Source organism: Lathamus discolor, chromosome 3 (genome assembly GCF_037157495.1).
Source record: "Lathamus discolor isolate bLatDis1 chromosome 3, bLatDis1.hap1, whole genome shotgun sequence".
Classification (NCBI taxonomy): domain Eukaryota; kingdom Metazoa; phylum Chordata; class Aves; order Psittaciformes; family Psittacidae; genus Lathamus; species Lathamus discolor.
In genome coordinates, this window is record NC_088886.1 from 80,978,702 (window position 1) to 80,996,423 (window position 17,722).

The window sequence follows — 17,722 nt, forward strand, 5'->3', positions numbered from 1 at the left end:
AAATCTCACAGGAGAGCCCTTTGGGGTAGGAGTAAAACAGTCAAGGTAGAGAGATGCTGACCATTTTCAGGAAGGGAAATAGTGAGCATTTATTGCAGAGTGCAGGTAAAATAGACTTCTGTCATGTGCTCTAGAGTCAAAGTGGAGCCAAAAGCATTTCCTGTTACTGTGAAATGAACTTAGGTGGAAGTATCATGCTAACTTCCTTCACTATTAGAAGTAAGTCAAGGGGAAGGAGAAAAACATTTTGACTGGATGAAGAATATTGTACAGTTTTCTTATTCTCCTACATACTAAGCTGTAGATGGGATTCCCTCTAGTGCAACTATCAAGTATGCCAAAGTCACCTTGAAACAGTAGCTTTTTTCCTCAGGGGCTGCAGGGTCCCAAGTCTTGTTACACTGATCTTTTTTATGTTTGGGAGAGCTAAGCTTCAAAACCACGAATCTCATAGAAAGACATTTTAAAGCTGTGTACTTTAGAACAAAGCTTTTTCTTACTCATTTCCTTGTTTTTTTAGGAAACTTGTGCCGCTGTACTGGGTATAGGCCAATCCTAGATGCCTGTAAAACATTCTGTAAGGTAAGAAGTAGTGATAATAGGAATACTAGATTGTGCCTATTAGTGCATATCTGTATATAAACCATCAAGATTTTCATCAAGATCATCTCTTTTCTCTGTTAAGAGATGTAGATCTGAGTAAGATTTATAGTGGCCTAACACATTACAAAAACTGATTAACACATGAACTTGGTGTCTAGCCTAGGTTATGAAGAGGAATCTGAAATAACTGTGTGTGTTTTCCTGTGGTTCAGGACTGGCATAAATGAAAGCAGAATTTGCATTAATGTTCTCAGTAATTTAACATGTAATGCAACATTTCAGAAACCTACAGTGAAAGATGAGAGAGTGAACAGTGAGTAAAAGAAATAATACAAGCCATCTATGTGTCTCACAAGGTCAATTGAATTTCACATAGTATGAATTATTTTGTATTAAGGACTTCAACATCTGATGATTTTAACTTGGTTTTGAATATTACTTCTTTAAAACACAATTCTTCCAATTTAGCTTATTATTAAACTTCATCTAGAATTTTATTGAAATAGAAAGAGACTTTTACTGGCTTAAGCAAACTTTAACTGATTGACATTCTAGGCAGTGTTTCACTAATGGAATATTCCTACTTTAGGAATCCATTTGTTGTCAAAGGAAAGCAAATGGAAAATGTTGCTGTGATCAGGAAGACGATTTGTTTGACAAGGAAGAGAAGGTAGGGTTTTAAGTATTTTACCTGTCCTATATAAATATAAAACTTAATAAAATATTGCTTGGCTTTTTTCTTGTAATTAAAGTAAATGCAGTACAGTCTGTTATTTAATCCTCTACTTTATTCACGTAATATTAGTTGTAAAATAAGATACATTATTGCTTGCAAGATATTTGGAGATATTTCAAAAAATTAAGGATTCTCTGTATATTTGTATGAGGTGGTGATGATGTGACAGGTAGTTGGTATAAGGTAGATTGGACCTCCAGAGCTGAGATTTGAGTAGTTCTTCATGAATATCATTAATCTCAGCTCTAATGAGATCACCTACAGTGATCATCATATTATGCAAGAAATCAGGACATATGTGAAATTGTCTGAAATCGCTGATCAGTGATGATCTGAATGTAAGCACCGATCTCTTAGGAATCTAACCACTGGCTTGAGTCTGAGGAACTATTTCAGTCTTAAAATCCAGAGTTATGATTGTAATTTTATATGAAACCTTTTACCCATACAAATATTTGACTTTGTTCTCAATTTTCTGTACTTAAGTCTTTCAGTTGCTTGCCTCTGCACTGTCATTTGTGTTAGCAGTGAACTTAGAGAAACTGTTACAAACATTTCCTTCACCTCAGCAGCTCCAAATGGTGCGTGGCAATTTAGCACCAAATCCAAATAATAATGGAATGACTACTTTTCTACTGACTTCAGTGGGCCCATCATGGTTTGGTGTTGGGGTTGCCTTATTTTTTTATTTATGGATTTAATGATGACAGCAAATTCTTTGCCTTTGCTTGTTTTCTTTCTCTTTAAGGTTTCCACCAGACTGTTTTCAGCAGATGAATTCCAGCCCTTAGATCCCACCCAGGAGCTTATATTTCCTCCAGAACTAATGGTAATTTTTGCTGCTTCTAAGCTATTATTTGACTCTGTCTTTTCCTTAGTAGTCCATAGTTCAGAACTTGTTCTGAAGTCCTATTTAGCAGTAATTCAGCAGAAAAAATGTCAAAGCATTTTAATATAAATCCTTTTTTTCCACTCAGTGATCTTACTGAATATTCACATTAAAAAATAATCATATTCAGGAAATGCAGTTGCAGAGTTATGTATTAGGTGAGAAGTCAAAGAAGTAACCTAAACTGGGTTTTCAGTGCAGCATCTGAAAATACAAATGCTTCTCAGCAAACTGAATAGCAGATACATTTTAACATTGGCAAAAAAAAAAAAAAAAAAAGCGTTTTCCCCATTTTGTTGCTGAATAGGTTTTTTTTGTCTTTTCTGTCAAAGTGTCAGCCTCAGGTAGCCACCCAGACTGGGGAGTGTTTAACCCCAGTGATTAAGTATGACAAAGGTATAACCAGCTGAAACAAGGGCACTGAAATGGAAAGTGTCAGGCATCCTTAATTATTGACAACAGTATTTGCCCTAGAAAAAACTAAAGCTATTTGCTTTGCATTATTATCTGTCTATAGATTCAAAGTAAAATTCTCTGTAAGTAGCTGGCAGCTTATGGAGAAAGGTTGATTAACTGTGGGACAGGGGTTCTTGACCATGTATTTGTACCACCACCAGTTCAGAAGCTATTTCCGAATGATCAGTGAACAGTGCTAGAACAGCCAGACATTCACATGCATGCTTAATCTAGAAGGGGGTGCCGCTTCTGGTGTCATTGGTTACCTCCAAGCAATCTAAGTGTGCAAACACCTCCCTAAGTATTTTTTGCCACTTTTATAATAATTTCCCCATCAGAGAATCTGAATAGATGTAGGAATCTACATTTTTGCTTGGGGGCTATTTATTATCAATCTGGATTATTAGCCCATTGTAATTAGTTGAAGTCATTTCGCTCATGTAGTCATGTAGTCTTGAAATTCACCACTGTGTAAAGAGTCAGCGTAACAGTCCTATTTCTGTCCAATTTTGAAGGATTAAGTAGAACTGACATTGTTTAAGAACCTCGTTTAACTTGAAGTCTAGTGTCTATTAGACCTTGCACCTATCTACATGTCTTAAATATTTAAATCTACCATATTTCCCCATCAGAGAATGGCTGAAAATCAACCAAAAAGAACTCTCTTTTTTCATGGCGAGCGAATGACATGGATTTCTCCTGTGAGCTTAGATGAATTACTGGATCTGAAAGTTGCCCATCCCAAAGCACCTCTTGTGGTTGGGAACACCAGTGTGGGTATGTATACAGCCAGAATTGCTCTTGCTACCATAGTTCCAGTGTGCCTGGGGGGTATGGGGCTGCATATATAGTTCTTTTTATATTTTCATTCCTAAGCTCACTCTTGACTAAGTTGGAGTTCGCATTATGGAAAATGTCTTTTGTCTAAGTCTATTCCTATCTGGCAGGCCCTGAGATGAAATTCAGAGGTGTGTTCCATCCAGTTGTTATTGCTCCTGCAAGGATCCCAGACCTGAATGTGGTGAAATGCACGGAAGATGGTCAGTAGACTCTTCTTTGTTCAGATGTAGGAGATTCTTACGCAGTAAGGCACAGTGCGTCATTCCGAAGTGATGAAGATGTGAAGCACTGTGCAACTTATTCCTAAGCTTGCTTGCTTCTTTCCCAGGTCAAGATGGCTGTGGCCACTGTCCCAATGCATGATACAGTTTTGTCTTCATGACACAGTGCAATACTGACCAGCAATATTATCTTGGGCCCCTATAGTCATAATAGTGCAAGGGTAATTATTCTCGTAATACTGGTTATGGTGCTAAATCATGCAATATTTGCTTTGTGATCTCTTTCCCACACTGTGCTATATAGCAGAGAAACACTAATACAGAACCACAGAGAGTTAGCAACATTGCATGCTTGTCTGCACTAGAAAAAGGGCTGCGATTAAACTGCATAGATAATCTTATTCTCAATCATATCAGCATTAATTATGGTAGATTAAAAATTTTGTACCTCAATTTATATATTTAAGAGAAGCACAGAGATTTGATTTTAGTTAAAGTTACGCTAGGTTTTAGTTTTTATGTAAATAAATTCTACTGAAATTAGGAAAAGCAACTAGAAATGGCTTTGAACTTACTACAATAGCCTGAATTAATAAAATATAAATAATATTGTGAAAGTTTATTGCCAAAATTTTAAGGAAAATGAATCTTTATATCTGATGTGAAGTGCCTGAAGACACTTTTTGCTTGTAGAGTATCTTTTTAATTTCAGATCAGTCACGCAGTTCAACTAAATTACTAGTTTGTTCTTAACTGAAGAGTACTTAGGAATTGGAAAGAAGCAGGGAGAATGCTTTACTGGGGTTTTAAATCTATAAATAAAACCTAGTTATGAAAAGGTGAGACTTGCTAGTTCTAATATGAGAGAGGCAGTTTAGTTTGTCAGACAGAAATAATATTTCTTCTCTTTAATCAGATTTAAATGGAAAAAATGATTATATTTTTGTTTTAAAGATTAAAAAACTAGTATTACTTTAAATGATTAATAAAAAGCCATTTAAAATTATGTATCTTTTGATTTATAATTTTTATTACATTCCAGTGTTCATTCAGAACATGCATACTTTACATGAAATGTGTTAATAATTTTGAATAGAAAGGTGTTGTTTACCTTTTTACAATACTGATATTTTTTAAAAGAATAAATTAAAAAAATATAACTACTTAAATAAATGCATATAGTTATCAGTTGTCTTCTAGTGGGAAAAAGAACACTGTATTCAGTGTTAGGACTATATGGGTTTTTTTGCAAAAGCTACCTACCCATACTGTAGGATAATATCTAGAATGTACATATGCAGAGCAAGATCAAATTATGATGAAAATCGTGGTTAAAAATAGGAAGAGCCTGTTGAAAGCATTTTGAAGCTGACTTGCCTTTGGGTGAAATGTCACCTAAGCATTTACTCAGTCAAAGTTGGTGCAAGATAAGCAGTTACAATGAGCAGCTGGAAGCAGAGAAAGGATTGCCCTTATAGTAGAATTGGTGAGCTATAAGTTCAATTTCATCATTTCATGAAATTTTATCCTCAGTCTCCTGTAATGAAAGGTCACAGTCCCTGTAATATGCAAAGGCCTCTCCCCTTATATCTACCTGTATTCTACATGAGCAGGCCTCCCTCTAGTCTGCTGGAACAGACCAGAATATAGCTTAAAACCTAGGCAATAAAACAATAAAACACTTTCATAATCTTTTGCTTACAGGTTTAACTCTGGGAGCTGCCTGCAGCCTCTCTGTAGTGAAAGATGTTTTGACAAATGCAATCTCAGAGCTCCCTGAAGAGAAGACAAAGGTTTTCTGTGCTGTCTTGAAACAACTAAGAACTCTGGGTGGAGAACAGATAAGAAATGTTGCTGTATGTTGTGTGTTACTTGCAGTAATGTTCGTAACAAATGTGAAATTGCTCCTGAGTGCATGTAAAACTTGCATTTTTATGTCTGTTGATAGCAGTGAATTTTTTATCAATACATCTTTTTTTGAGCTTCAATATATATAAATTTATATATTGTCTGCATGTTATATTGTTAGTTAACATAAAAATGTGAAGGTGATGGAGAAAGGCTACATAAATTTCTCTTTTTCAAGTCATTAGGTGGAAACGTCATAAGTAGAAAATCAACCTCAGACTTGAATCCTATTCTGGCAGCTAGCAATTGTATGCTCAGTCTGGTTTCAAGAGGTAAGAGGACATAGCCTCTCTCTTTAGTAGTGCTGGAGGTACAGGATCCTATTTCATGGGGAGAGGGGAAATAACAGGTGGGAATTTGTTAAAGAACCCTTTCCCCACTCATCTGCAAGAGAAGCAGTTTGCAAAAGAACATGTCAAAGCTTCTCATGTCAAAGGTAAGCATTCAGACCAATCAGATCACATGTACTTCTGTAGGCAGTGAATTACTATAAGCACTCCTAAAACCCCGCAATTTGAGTAGCTGTATATTACCACCCCACCCCCCTGGTATTTTTTGGTTTTTTGTAATTGATCCTTTGCTACTGGTTTAAAATCACCCTCTGGCCCTGATAAGATCTTTGGCTTTTTTTTCCTCACAGGTACTTCTGATACAGGCGTTCCTAGTCAAGCACCTTTTTCTATGTTCATTTCCACAGTTTCCTTTCATTGCTGTATATGCACTCCCCTCTACCTGTTCCTTTTCTTGTACTCCACATTACTAGTGATGAAACTGTTAGTAAACAGGAGCTATCTGGTATGATGGAATTGCATGCTCTCTCTTCCAAATGGCTTGTGTTCTCTTTGCCCTTGATCTAGACAGAGTGGATGTTGCCATGTCAGACTACCTAATACTCTGAAATATATGTTCTATAAGGGGTTATTTCTGAGCCAGGATTTATTGGAATAGATACTGAAAAACTTATGTTGTATGATTTGAATGAATTCTTCCTTCGTAGTTTGACACTGAGAGGAAAAATAGCTGTCAGACAGGTTATCTTTACCAAACAGTAGTCAGTGAAACACAGGAAAAGTGGCTTGTACAAGAAAAGGAGGTGCAGAAGCGCTATTAATTTTTAGCATTTATCTTAGATCACAGTGTAAGAGAAAATGCACCTTCTTAGGGTGTATTACTGCCCAGTCACAGGTGAGATTATAAAATAATCTTGATGTATGTAGACCAAGAACATTGTGGATGGAACTGCAAAAGCAAAACTCCAGAAACACCAGTGCTGCTATTCTTAACAATGGTATTTTTCAGATTCAAATTTTAGCAAAATGGAATTCCTTTACTAAAGTTTTGCTGTCACACTAGTTATATCTGAGAAATGCAATTTTAATGCTGAATTATATTCTAGGATGAACAGGTTACAGCGTCATCACATAACATGAAAAACATGAAGAAAATAATCTTGCTGTAAAGTTCATTGTTCATGAATGTGATTAACAATGTTCATTGGATGTGACAGGAGTATTTTAATACATGAACCTTTCAAAAATGACACAGAAAATTATCCTGTTATAGAAAGTCTTGTGATAGGTCAGGGCTACTGCAAGATAAATAGAAATAGTGTCTAGTAATAAGAAATCATTTGCTTAAGAGTGCATTGAACCCCTTAGGCAGCATGGGAAAAGTACAAAGGACACAGAAGACTAGTAAAAAATACACTTTGACTTCATCTGCCAAACACATGGTTAAATTCCACACTGGTGAGTCACTGAATTTCCTGTACAATGGTCATGCCTCTGTTCTTGCAGAACAATGATGCTACTTGGCAATTGTGCTACTACTACAGTTACAGTTCTACCAACAAAACTCTTTGGGCCAATTAATAGCATCAATTATATGCGTTAAAATACCACGTTTCTGGAAGGCTTGCTAGTTTAGCTGAGTAGTGGTATTGGCAAACCTGATGTAGCATAGAGGAATTTTAAGTATTCAATTGGCTTTTACAGATTCAGGTTCCTTGCAGAATGTTGTCCTCTTTCATTTTGAAAATTACATCTTTAATAGTACATATCATAGAATATCAAACATGATCACTTTTAGAATCTACCAAAAAGAGAAGGGAAAAGGCAACAGTGTTTATTCTCTTCTGGACTCCTAGAAATGTTCAAAATCTCAGAACAATGAAAACAAACACACAAAAAACCCCCCAAACACAACAATTACTTTTGTTTTTCAACTATTGCAGCAGTTCTCTCACATTCAGTTTCCTTCTGAATTATTTACATTTTAGAAAGAAAGGTAACAATGGCAGCAGCAGAGGAGATTTGGAACAGATTAACAGAAGTGGGGATGGGGTGACTGTGGCAGTATCAGAAGGGAGGATTATAGAGTGTGGATTGATTTCTGGGCACTTGCTTAGGACTGGTGTGATGAAACTCTGGAAGACGAAGCACTCATCTGTATTTATAGAGCATGCCACTAATAATTTGTTAGGAAAATTGCAGTTATTATCCATTCAGGGAGGCTGCAGGTATTAACAGGAGGAGTTAGAAGTCTGTGTGCGGGCTAAAGGTTATGATCTAGTGGCGATTACAGAGACATGGTGGGACAGTTCACATGACTGGAATGTGGTCATGGATGGCTATGTCCTTTTTAGGAAAGATAGGTCAGCAAAGCGAGGTGGTGGAGTTGCTCTTTACGTGAGAGAGCAACTAGAATGTATTGAGTTCTGTCCGGGGTCGGATGAGGAGCAAGTGGAATGTCTGTGGGTACGAATCAAGGGGCTGACTGGTACGGGTGATACAGTTGTGGGGGTCTATTACAGACCTCCTGATCAGGACGAAGGAGTTGATGAGGCTTTCTACAGGCAACTGGAAGTAGCCTCGCGACTACATGCCTTAGTCGTCGTGGGGGACTTTAATTACCCCGATATTTGCTGGAAGACTCACACAGCCAGTCATTCACAGTCTAGGAGGTTCCTCGAGTGCATTGATGATAATTTCTTAATGCAAATGGTGGACGTACCAACTAGGAGAGCAGCGCTGCTAGATTTAGTACTCGCCAACAAGGAGGGTTTGGTCGAAGTGGTGACGGTCAATGGCAGCCTTGGCTGCAGTGACCATGAGATGGTGGAGTTTAGGATCCTGTGTGGGAGGAATAGAATACCTAGCAAAGCCACAGTTCTGGATTTCCGAAGGGCCAACTTTGGCCTCTTCAGTCAACTGCTAAGGGAAGTCTCATGGGAAAGTGTACTAGGCGGTAAAGGGGCTCAAGATAGTTGGTTAGCATTCAAGGACCGCTTCTTCCAAGCTCAGGATCGGAGCGTCCCAATGAGTAGGAAGTCAAGTAAGGGATCTAGGAGACCGGCGTGGTTAAACAAGGAGCTGCTGGGCAAACTCAAGTGGAAAAGGAGAATCTATGGATTATGGAAGGAGGGGCTGGCCGCTTGGGAGGAATATAGGACAGTTGTTAGAGGATGTAGGGAGGCAATTAGGACAGCTAAGGCCTCCTTGGAACTCAATCTTGCTAGTCGGGTTAAAGACAATAGAAAGGGCTTCTTCAAATACATAGCAAATAAAACTAAAACAAGAGGCAATATAGGCCCACTGCTGAACGAAGTGGGTACCCTGGAGACAGAGGATATAAAGAAGGCAGAGGTGCTGAATGCCTTCTTTGCCTCTGTCTTTACTCCTGCAGACTCTCCCCGAGGGCCCCGGATTTCTATAGCCCCAGAAGGAGTCAGGACAAAGGAGGAGTTTGCTTTGGTAGATGAGGATTGGGTTAGGGATCAGCTATGCAAACTGGACATCTGTAAATCGATGGGTCCGGATGGAATGCACCCACGGGTGCTGAGGGAGCTGGCGGAGGTCATTGCTAGGCCACTTTCCATCATCTTTGGTAAGTCGTGGGAAACGGGCGAGGTGCCTGAGGATTGGCGGATGGCAAAGGTCACACCAATCTATAAGAAGGGCAAGAAGGAGGACCCGGGTAATTATAGACCGGTCAGCCTTACCTCCATCCCTGGAAAGGTGATGGAACAACTTATTCTTGACTCCATCACTAGGCATATCAAGGATGAGGGGGTCATTAAGAACAGCCAACATGGTTTTATGAGGGGGAAGTCATGTATGACCAACCTTATAGCCTTCTATGAGGAAGTGACTAGGTGGAGGGATGAAGGTAGAGCGGTAGATGTAGTTTTTCTTGATTTCAGTAAGGCATTTGATACTGTCTCCCACAGCATCCTCATAGATAAGCTAAGGAAGTGTGGGCTTGACGATCAAGTAGTGAGGTGGATCGAGAACTGGTTGAAAGGAAGAAGGCAGAGAGTTGTGGTCAATGGCGCAGAATCTAGCTGGAGGTCTGTGACTAGTGGAGTTCCTCAGGGGTCGGTGCTGGGACCGGTGCTGTTTAATATTTTCATCAATGACCTGGATGAGGGAACTGAGTGCACCCTCAGCAAGTTTGCTGATGACACAAAACTGGGAGGAGTGGCTGACACACCAGAGGACTGTGCTGCCATTCAGCGAGACCTGGACAGGCTGGAGAGTTGGGCGGGGAGAAACTTGATGAAATTTAACAAGGGCAAGTGTAGAGTCTTGCATCTGGGGAAGAACAACCCCATGTACCAGTACAGGTTGGGGGTTGACCTGCTGGAAAGTAGTGAACGAGAAAGGGACCTGGGGGTCCTGGTGGATAGGAGGATGACCATGAGCCAGCAATGTGCTCTTGTGGCCAAGAAGGCAAATGGCATCTTAGGGTGCATTAGAAAGGGAGTGGTTAGTAGGTCAAGAGAGGTTCTCCTCCCCCTCTACTCAGCCTTGGTGAGGCCGCATCTGGAATATTGCGTCCAGTTCTGGGCCCCTCTGTTCAAGAAGGACAGGGAATTGCTTGAAGGAGTCCAGCGCAGAGCCACAAAGATGATTAAGGGAGTGGAACATCTCCCTTATGAGGAGAGGCTGAGGGAGCTGGGTCTCTTTAGCTTGGAGAAGAGGAGACTGAGGGGTGACCTCATCAATGTTTACAAATATGTAAAGGGTAGGTGTCAGGATGATGGAGCTAGGCTTTTTTCAGTGATATCCAGTGATAGGACAAGGGGCAATGGGTGTAAACTGGACCATAGGAAGTTCCACGTTAACATCAGGAAGAACTTCTTTACTGTAAGAGTGACAGAGCACTGGAACAGGTTGCCCAGGGGGGTTGTGGAGTCTCCTACACTGGAGATATTCAAGGCCCGCCTGGACAAGTTCCTGTGTGATGTACTGTAGGTTACCCTGCTCTTGCAGGGGGGTTGGACTAGATGATCTTTTTAGGTCCCTTCCAACCCTTGGGATTCTGTGATTTCTTGCCAGTTAAAATATGATTGATACATGTTGATTGCACAATTGTACAGAGGTTTCTGATTTGGGATTATTTTTTTTTTTTTTTTTTTTAGGAAAAAGGCGACAGATTCCTTCAAGTGATATTTTTGCAGAAGGAGTTGGTAACAATACCATTACACCAGAAGAGGTCTTAGTCTCTGTCCATATTCCCCATTCTAAGAAGGTAAGGTACTAGTTTGTTTAGGTTTGATTTATACAGAGTTAAAGACTATTAAATAAAGAGCAGGTGGGGGCCTAATCCGTGTGTTTAAAGTAACACTATTACTGCTGACTTTCTGAATTCCCTTCATTTGACCGTGTCAGTGCCATACTATTTCCAAGTTTCAGTCAAAGTACATAATTTAGCAGGTAGCTGGTGATATATAAAGAGTGATATTCAGACTGAAGTTTACCCTAAAATGAGGAGGGCATCAAGCAAGTATAGCATTGTCATCTCTGGAGGATTTTTCTTAAAATAAGGTAATATTGGACATGTGTATTTGTCCTTCCATAAATGTGCTGAACCGAGTAACAGGATTTTAGAATTATGGGTCATGTTATCCAAGTACTGAAGTTTGGCAATCTTTGGAAGCCTCTAAGCTTTTGGTCGTGTCACAAATGCAGCTCCACTCCACAAGATCCCTGTCTTCCAGCTATCTACCATGAAAAAGTCTTCAATCATGTGAACTGTGTAGATGATGGAGGACTTGTATGGGCTCCTAGAAAATCAAAGATAGTAAAGCTACTGAAAGGTGAAGAAAAGGAAGTGTATGGTCTTGAATGCTCAGAAAGTTCAATTTGTGCTCTTCATTATTTATTCTCTTGCTTCACTTAGTGCAATAACAAATTCTACTTTCAGATATATATACATGTCTGCACTTCTGTCTGATCTTCCCTAGGGGGAGTATGTCTGTGCATTTCGACAAGCACCAAGACGGGAAAATGCTCTCCCAATAACCAACGCTGGGATGAGGGTGCTTTTTGAAGAAGGTACAGACATAATAAAGGATTTAAGCATTTTCTATGGAGGTGCTGCATCGACCACGGTCTGTGCAAAACAAACCTGTTCGGCACTTACTGGAAGGTACAATTTCTCTGCCTTCTCTGTATCTCTGAATGAAGAGACTTTGAGAGCTTGGATGTACTTCTTTAGAGCATGGAAGGCTTCTCTTGCCTGGTTGATACGTTGAAGTGAATGATCTGTTCAAGCCTTAACAATGACTTTTCAGAATGGTTGAACTTTGGAGTCTGCACATGGGTGCAACTCCACTCTGAAGTATTCAGATATGAGAGACGAGAGCTGTGAGATAGGTGAATGAGGCATACATAGTCAGTTGTGCACCTGGACCCAAGCAGTGGTAAATGATGCTGATTCCCATAAAATTGATAATCCCCTGGTATCAGTGTTCTTTAGTCCTTCAGTTTGGCTCCAATAGATACGATGTTTGAGAACCACACATGTGCCTGATAAACTTAGAAGCACAAGTCAAACCTTAGCCTTTTTAATATCTCTACGCCCACAAGATCATAATAATCTCTGGACTTAATCCCTGACATTCCCTCCCAGTTTGCACCATCTTTCCAAATTTTGGAAGAAAAAATTACAAATAATTCAAGCAGTAGAAAAACATTTATCTAAATGGAGCCCTGCTGAACTGTTTTACTATTTAATGTGCATCTATTTCAGGAGTTGAAGTCCTCATTATTTTTTGCTGCTCTGCATGATTAAATTTATTCTAGCAGATTTATGTTTTGATATCCAAGGTCGTGTGGAAAATTAACTGTGTTGAGATACTTCAAGGAGACAGCCATTCAGAAAATGTTGCAACTATCCATCACTAATCAGATTCTCTGAAGGCATCTATAGTTTACTTCAATATTGTTATCCACTTGTCTTCAAATATAGGACAGTATCTGCAGAATAGTAGGATTGTTAAATCAGCTTTAAAGCTGTAAGATGTTTTATTTATTTATTATAAAAACATTGGTATGGCAGTCAATTCCATAGACCTAAGGGACCTCACTTCAGTGAGGAACATTGACCAACACTTTTCAAAATTGCAGACCATTATTAAAATCAATATTTTGGCTTCATTGTGGGCAGGATTATGCCCATGGTCCGTGGTGCAAATGTATTACTGCAATTCGTAGTTATTTTTTTGAGTCCTGGTCTGACTGTATCTATTATTCTTCTTGACAGACACTGGAATGATCAAATGTTGGATGAAGCTTGCAGACTAATTCTGAAAGAAATTGCTATTCCAGGCTCAGCCAGTGCTGAAAAAGTAGACTATAAAAAAACTTTGATAGTCAGTTTCTTCTACAGATTTTTCCTGGAAGTGTTGCAGTCATTAAACACAATGGTAAATTAGTTCTCCATGTCTGCTTTTGTAGAAGCAAATGAAAGGGGTTTTTATTACCTGTTGGTGCTTGCAGTTTGTACAACGTGCTACATACTGTCTTTGGGTTTCAGATCTACAGAAGATGTAAGTGCTTAACTCCAGAGAGATGCTCATTTAACTTTCAGGTGCTCAGATATCTTTACCTTGGACATTAGGCTTTAAAAAAATTGAGCAACGTTAATGCAGCAATACATCAGTATTGAGCTGCAGGCCCAGAGAAAACATACATAAGTTCTTACTCCATCTGGCTGTACTTCAAATCATAAATAAACAGAATAGAAATAAAAGCTTTGGAAAGCAACTGCAGGTGTTAAACCAACCCTCCTTCTTGGATGGGTTGTTGACTGAGAGAGGAGGGCTCTAAAATTTCACTTCCCGACGCATTCTAGCTGTAATTTAGTTATTTTTGTCTTAAATCTGTTCCTATGAGAAAAAATACCACTTTTGCCTTTTTTTCTGAGTTACCTTGAGCTCTTTCCTAGGTAGTTTACTATTACCAGGAGTGGTTCAGTGCCAGTTTTGATCAGACCCCAGAATAAAGCTCTTCTGACTATCCCTGCATTATGTTGCTTACTTTCAACAAGCATATTTGCTGAATCCATTAGATTTTTAAATATTAATTACTGAAATGTCAAAATTCTACTCTGTTTTAAAATGGTTATTTTAGAGCCTTTATAGCTTTTCAGAGTCTTGAAGGAATTTCCTGTATAAAGAGTTTGTATTTAGTGATTTTGTTAGCTTTTTTAATTCGAATGTTCAAAATGTGAGTTTAAATAGTAGTTCACTTCCTTTTCAGGATCCTTGCCACTATCATGGCATACCTATGGAATATAGGAGTGTCCTACAAGATTTCAAAACCAAAATGCCCCAGAGTATCCAAATATACCAGGCAAGTGATTATTCTATGATTGTTCAGTGCTTTATAAGACTTGCTGAAAAGCATGGTTCAAGCATGACCCTTGCTGTAAAGCTCAGGTACAAATTTTCCAAAATAATGAAGGCAACAGGCTCTTAGTGGTTGATTTTAACTGTATCTCAATTAGAAAAATCTTGTATGTAAAAATAGACTCGTATTGGTGTACTCACTTCTTCTAAACAATTCTCAAAAGGTAAATATGCTGAACAAACTCCATTGTCGGACTGTTTAAATGTTGTATATTGCAGTGTGCAACTTGGTTGGGAAAAGAATAGAAGAAAATAAGATTGAAAAACCTAAGTCTGTAGCTATCACTCTAGTATTCTTGTCTCAAGATACACTTCAGATTTTAGAGGGCTCTTAGGGCTTACTGTAGATTTAGGAATAAAGATGGAGTTTGTGATGGCTCTGATCAAATTAACATATTCAAGGCGAAGTTAGCAGTAGAGGGCAGCAAAGAACACCTTTTGGATTTTCTGATCTCACCCTTGTGTCTCGATCAGGGTGGGAACTCCTACACAAGTAAAAATCTCTAGTTTTTGAAAACCTGAAGAAAATTTAAATGAAACATAAGTAAATATCTCTCTTTTTTCATTTTTACATATTATTTAGAATAACATTTTAGCTTTAAATACTAAATTTGTTCAAGTTGTTACCTTCAGCTTCCTTCAGAGCTATCATCAAAAGAAAGACACTGCAGACTAATGAAAGGGGCCAGGATAAAAGGAACTAGTTCTTTATGACTTTCAGTAATTTATTCCCCAACTGCAAAAAAGTGACTAAACAACAGAAATGGAAACAATTCTTTTTTACAGATCTGTTGGCATTGAGCAACAGAAATTTAGAAACCCAGGAAAATCTTTTTTCACTTTAAAATTTCTGACTTTTGCAAGTCTGTATCTTTTGTCTGGATTTCTTCATCTGAACATTATTAAACTTTTTAAATTGGAAGTGTGGGGGGAAGAATTTTAAATACCTGGTGATTCTGTTAGTAGAAAAGCTGAGATGATTCGTCTGAGGCAGCCATTTGAAGAATATTGGGCATTCAAGTAAACAATGTCTGTTCGTGGCCTTGGACTGACAGTGCAGGAAGTAGAAGTGTGTAGCTAGAACACTTGTATACTGGGAGCTGTGGAAGAAAAAAAGTTTTGAGTTGTGAGCAATTGACTAGTTCTAAATGTAGAAGAGGAAAAAGTTAGTGTGAACACTGACCCAGAAACTGGAAAAGTGTTCTGGAAGTTGGCAACAATTAGTTGGTGTGGCGGAATTAACTGGCAACACTGAAATAACCTTCAGGAAAGATTTAGCAAAACAATAAGACATGAAATGCATCCACAGGTGCAAGGAAATAAAATTGGGAAGGACATATTTAAGCAATTTCTCACTGATTTACACTGATCACTTATAGTCTTTCAGCAAGGAACACAAATCCTAGAAATTGCTGCAAACGGCTCACCATACAACACCAGGCGCTGGTAAAATACAGAGCAGAATCTTGCAATGATAATTCAGAAATTTATCAAAGCTTTGTAACACCAATCAGTAAGAGAGGAGGCTGTCCTTCTGAAAAAAAGAAGTGCTGTTTGTATCACTTTACGGTAAATATTTAAGGAAAAAATCCAAAGAGACAAACCTGTGCAAGGGGTTTGGAAGGCTCCTTAAGAGAAGAAATTGAAGAAATCCCCAGGAGCAGCAGGCAGGTCCTGCACCACATCTGTTTTCAATATTGAACCAGAAGTTGGTAATATGAACAGCTGTTCCCTCATCTGACTTCGATTGCTATAAGAATTAACATGACTATTCTTCTTTTAACTCTTTGGGGGAAACGGGGGGGGCTATATTTTTGACTGTACAGGACATAGAGCCAAATCAGTCTCCCCAGGATCCTGTAGGACGGCCCATTATGCACCAATCTGGAATTAAACATGCCACTGGTGAAGCAGTTTACGTTGATGACCTTCCTTCTGTGGATGGGGAGCTCTTCCTGGCTGTCGTCACTAGTTCCAGAGCTCATGCTAAGATTGTGTAAGTGTATCTGAAGTGTATCTGAGGAAAGCTCATATGAGACTATAGGAGAGGAAGATTGGAAAAAATGTCATCTTTAAAGAAAACTGTTTTCATTTATGGTTTTTTGGCTGCAGAGTTACACCTGTTCTAGCAGTTCGTTCAACATTCACCAAAATGAACACATCCAAGTTGTCTGCCCAGCATTCACACATGAAAACATATCCAGGTGGTCTGGTCAGAACTGATTGTGATGACAGAGAGGACTAGGGCTTCTAGCTATAGTCTGTGTCATACTTCCTAGCTTAATCTTAGGTTGGAGATAGTATGCTGGGTTTGGATCTGCATTTTTTGGTACCATCAAGGAGCTAACATTACCCACGTCTCTGAGTCAGTAGGATTTATTCACTCTTCTTTGTCTTCTGAAGTGGGTATCCAGAGAAGATTCCTTTAGATGTGGTGTGAGTGTGGTGACCTGCTAAAACGTGCCATTCTTACAGACCTTCTGCTGGTTTTTTTCTGATCCTTCTACACCCATACATTCCCATTTTCTCTTCATTTATACTGGTCTTACCATTTCTATTTTAATTCTTTACATGAACAGTTGGTTATTTGTACTTGTGTAGGCTGTGATGTCTTAGAAAGTTGCAATTGTAGCATCATAATTGTGCAGAGATTTTTATTATATCAATGCAGTTCAGCAGTCTAATGGGCCAGTTACTTCCCTATCACATCTAGAATATTTCCTAGAAATGAAGCAGGTTAGTAGAATTTTAAATTCTACTAAATTTTGACCTGCACTTCTTTGCATAGCAGAGAGAGAAGGAAAAGACATGTCTGAACCTATAAGCAGATCCCAGCAGCACAAGAAACATACATCTGTATTTGTTCTTTTCCTCTGTGCATTGCTTTGTAAAACTAGTGAATTACATTTCTCTCTTCCCATACCCCAATCAGATCTATAGATACCTCAGAGGCTTTAAAAGTACCAGGAGTGTTCGATATAATATCAGCTCATGATGTACCTGCTACAAATGAGTTCTACTATTCTGATGATCCAGAGATTGTATTTGCAAGAAGCAAGGTATAACTATAATATTTTTTTTTTAAACTTAATTTCTTCATTTTTACTATTTTTCTTCAGCCTTTTATAATGAAGTTTTACTTCGTATGTTTTATATTTTGCCTAGAGAAAAAATATATAAATCAGAAGAATACAGAGTAAATTTCACAGAACCATCTGTGTTGTTGGGACAGTGTGTTTCATTGCAAGTTAGGCTCCTGTTACCCATTTTTGAATACTGTATTTTCCTTGATTCCCCAGTTATACTGGTGCCTGTTATTTCTAAGAATTTATTTACTTCATGGATGATCTAAAAAATAAAAAAAGTCCTACATC

The 17,722-nt window shown here is 38.5% G+C and overlaps 1 protein-coding gene across 4 annotated transcripts in view; it reads left to right on the forward strand.

Annotated features, from left to right (window-relative positions):
* The window catches only part of LOC136009777 (aldehyde oxidase-like), a 43,504-nt gene that overhangs the window by 5,260 nt on the left and 20,522 nt on the right, over positions 1–17,722 (forward strand). For all 4 annotated transcript variants that reach the window (XR_010610644.1, XM_065670013.1, XM_065670014.1 and 1 more), the window contains 13 exons: positions 521–582; positions 1,193–1,273; positions 2,088–2,168; positions 3,317–3,461; positions 3,632–3,724; positions 5,450–5,601; positions 5,832–5,925; positions 11,076–11,185; positions 11,901–12,085; positions 13,202–13,364; positions 14,200–14,292; positions 16,175–16,344; positions 17,281–17,407. Coding sequence is in view for 3 of the 4 variants with exons in the window: in XM_065670013.1 (XP_065526085.1) it covers positions 521–582; positions 1,193–1,273; positions 2,088–2,168; positions 3,317–3,461; positions 3,632–3,724; positions 5,450–5,601; positions 5,832–5,925; positions 11,076–11,185; positions 11,901–12,085; positions 13,202–13,364; positions 14,200–14,292; positions 16,175–16,344; positions 17,281–17,407 (1,556 nt within the window). In the remaining variant the exon portion in view is untranslated. The remainder of the gene's footprint in view (positions 1–520; positions 583–1,192; positions 1,274–2,087; positions 2,169–3,316; positions 3,462–3,631; positions 3,725–5,449; positions 5,602–5,831; positions 5,926–11,075; positions 11,186–11,900; positions 12,086–13,201; positions 13,365–14,199; positions 14,293–16,174; positions 16,345–17,280; positions 17,408–17,722) is intronic.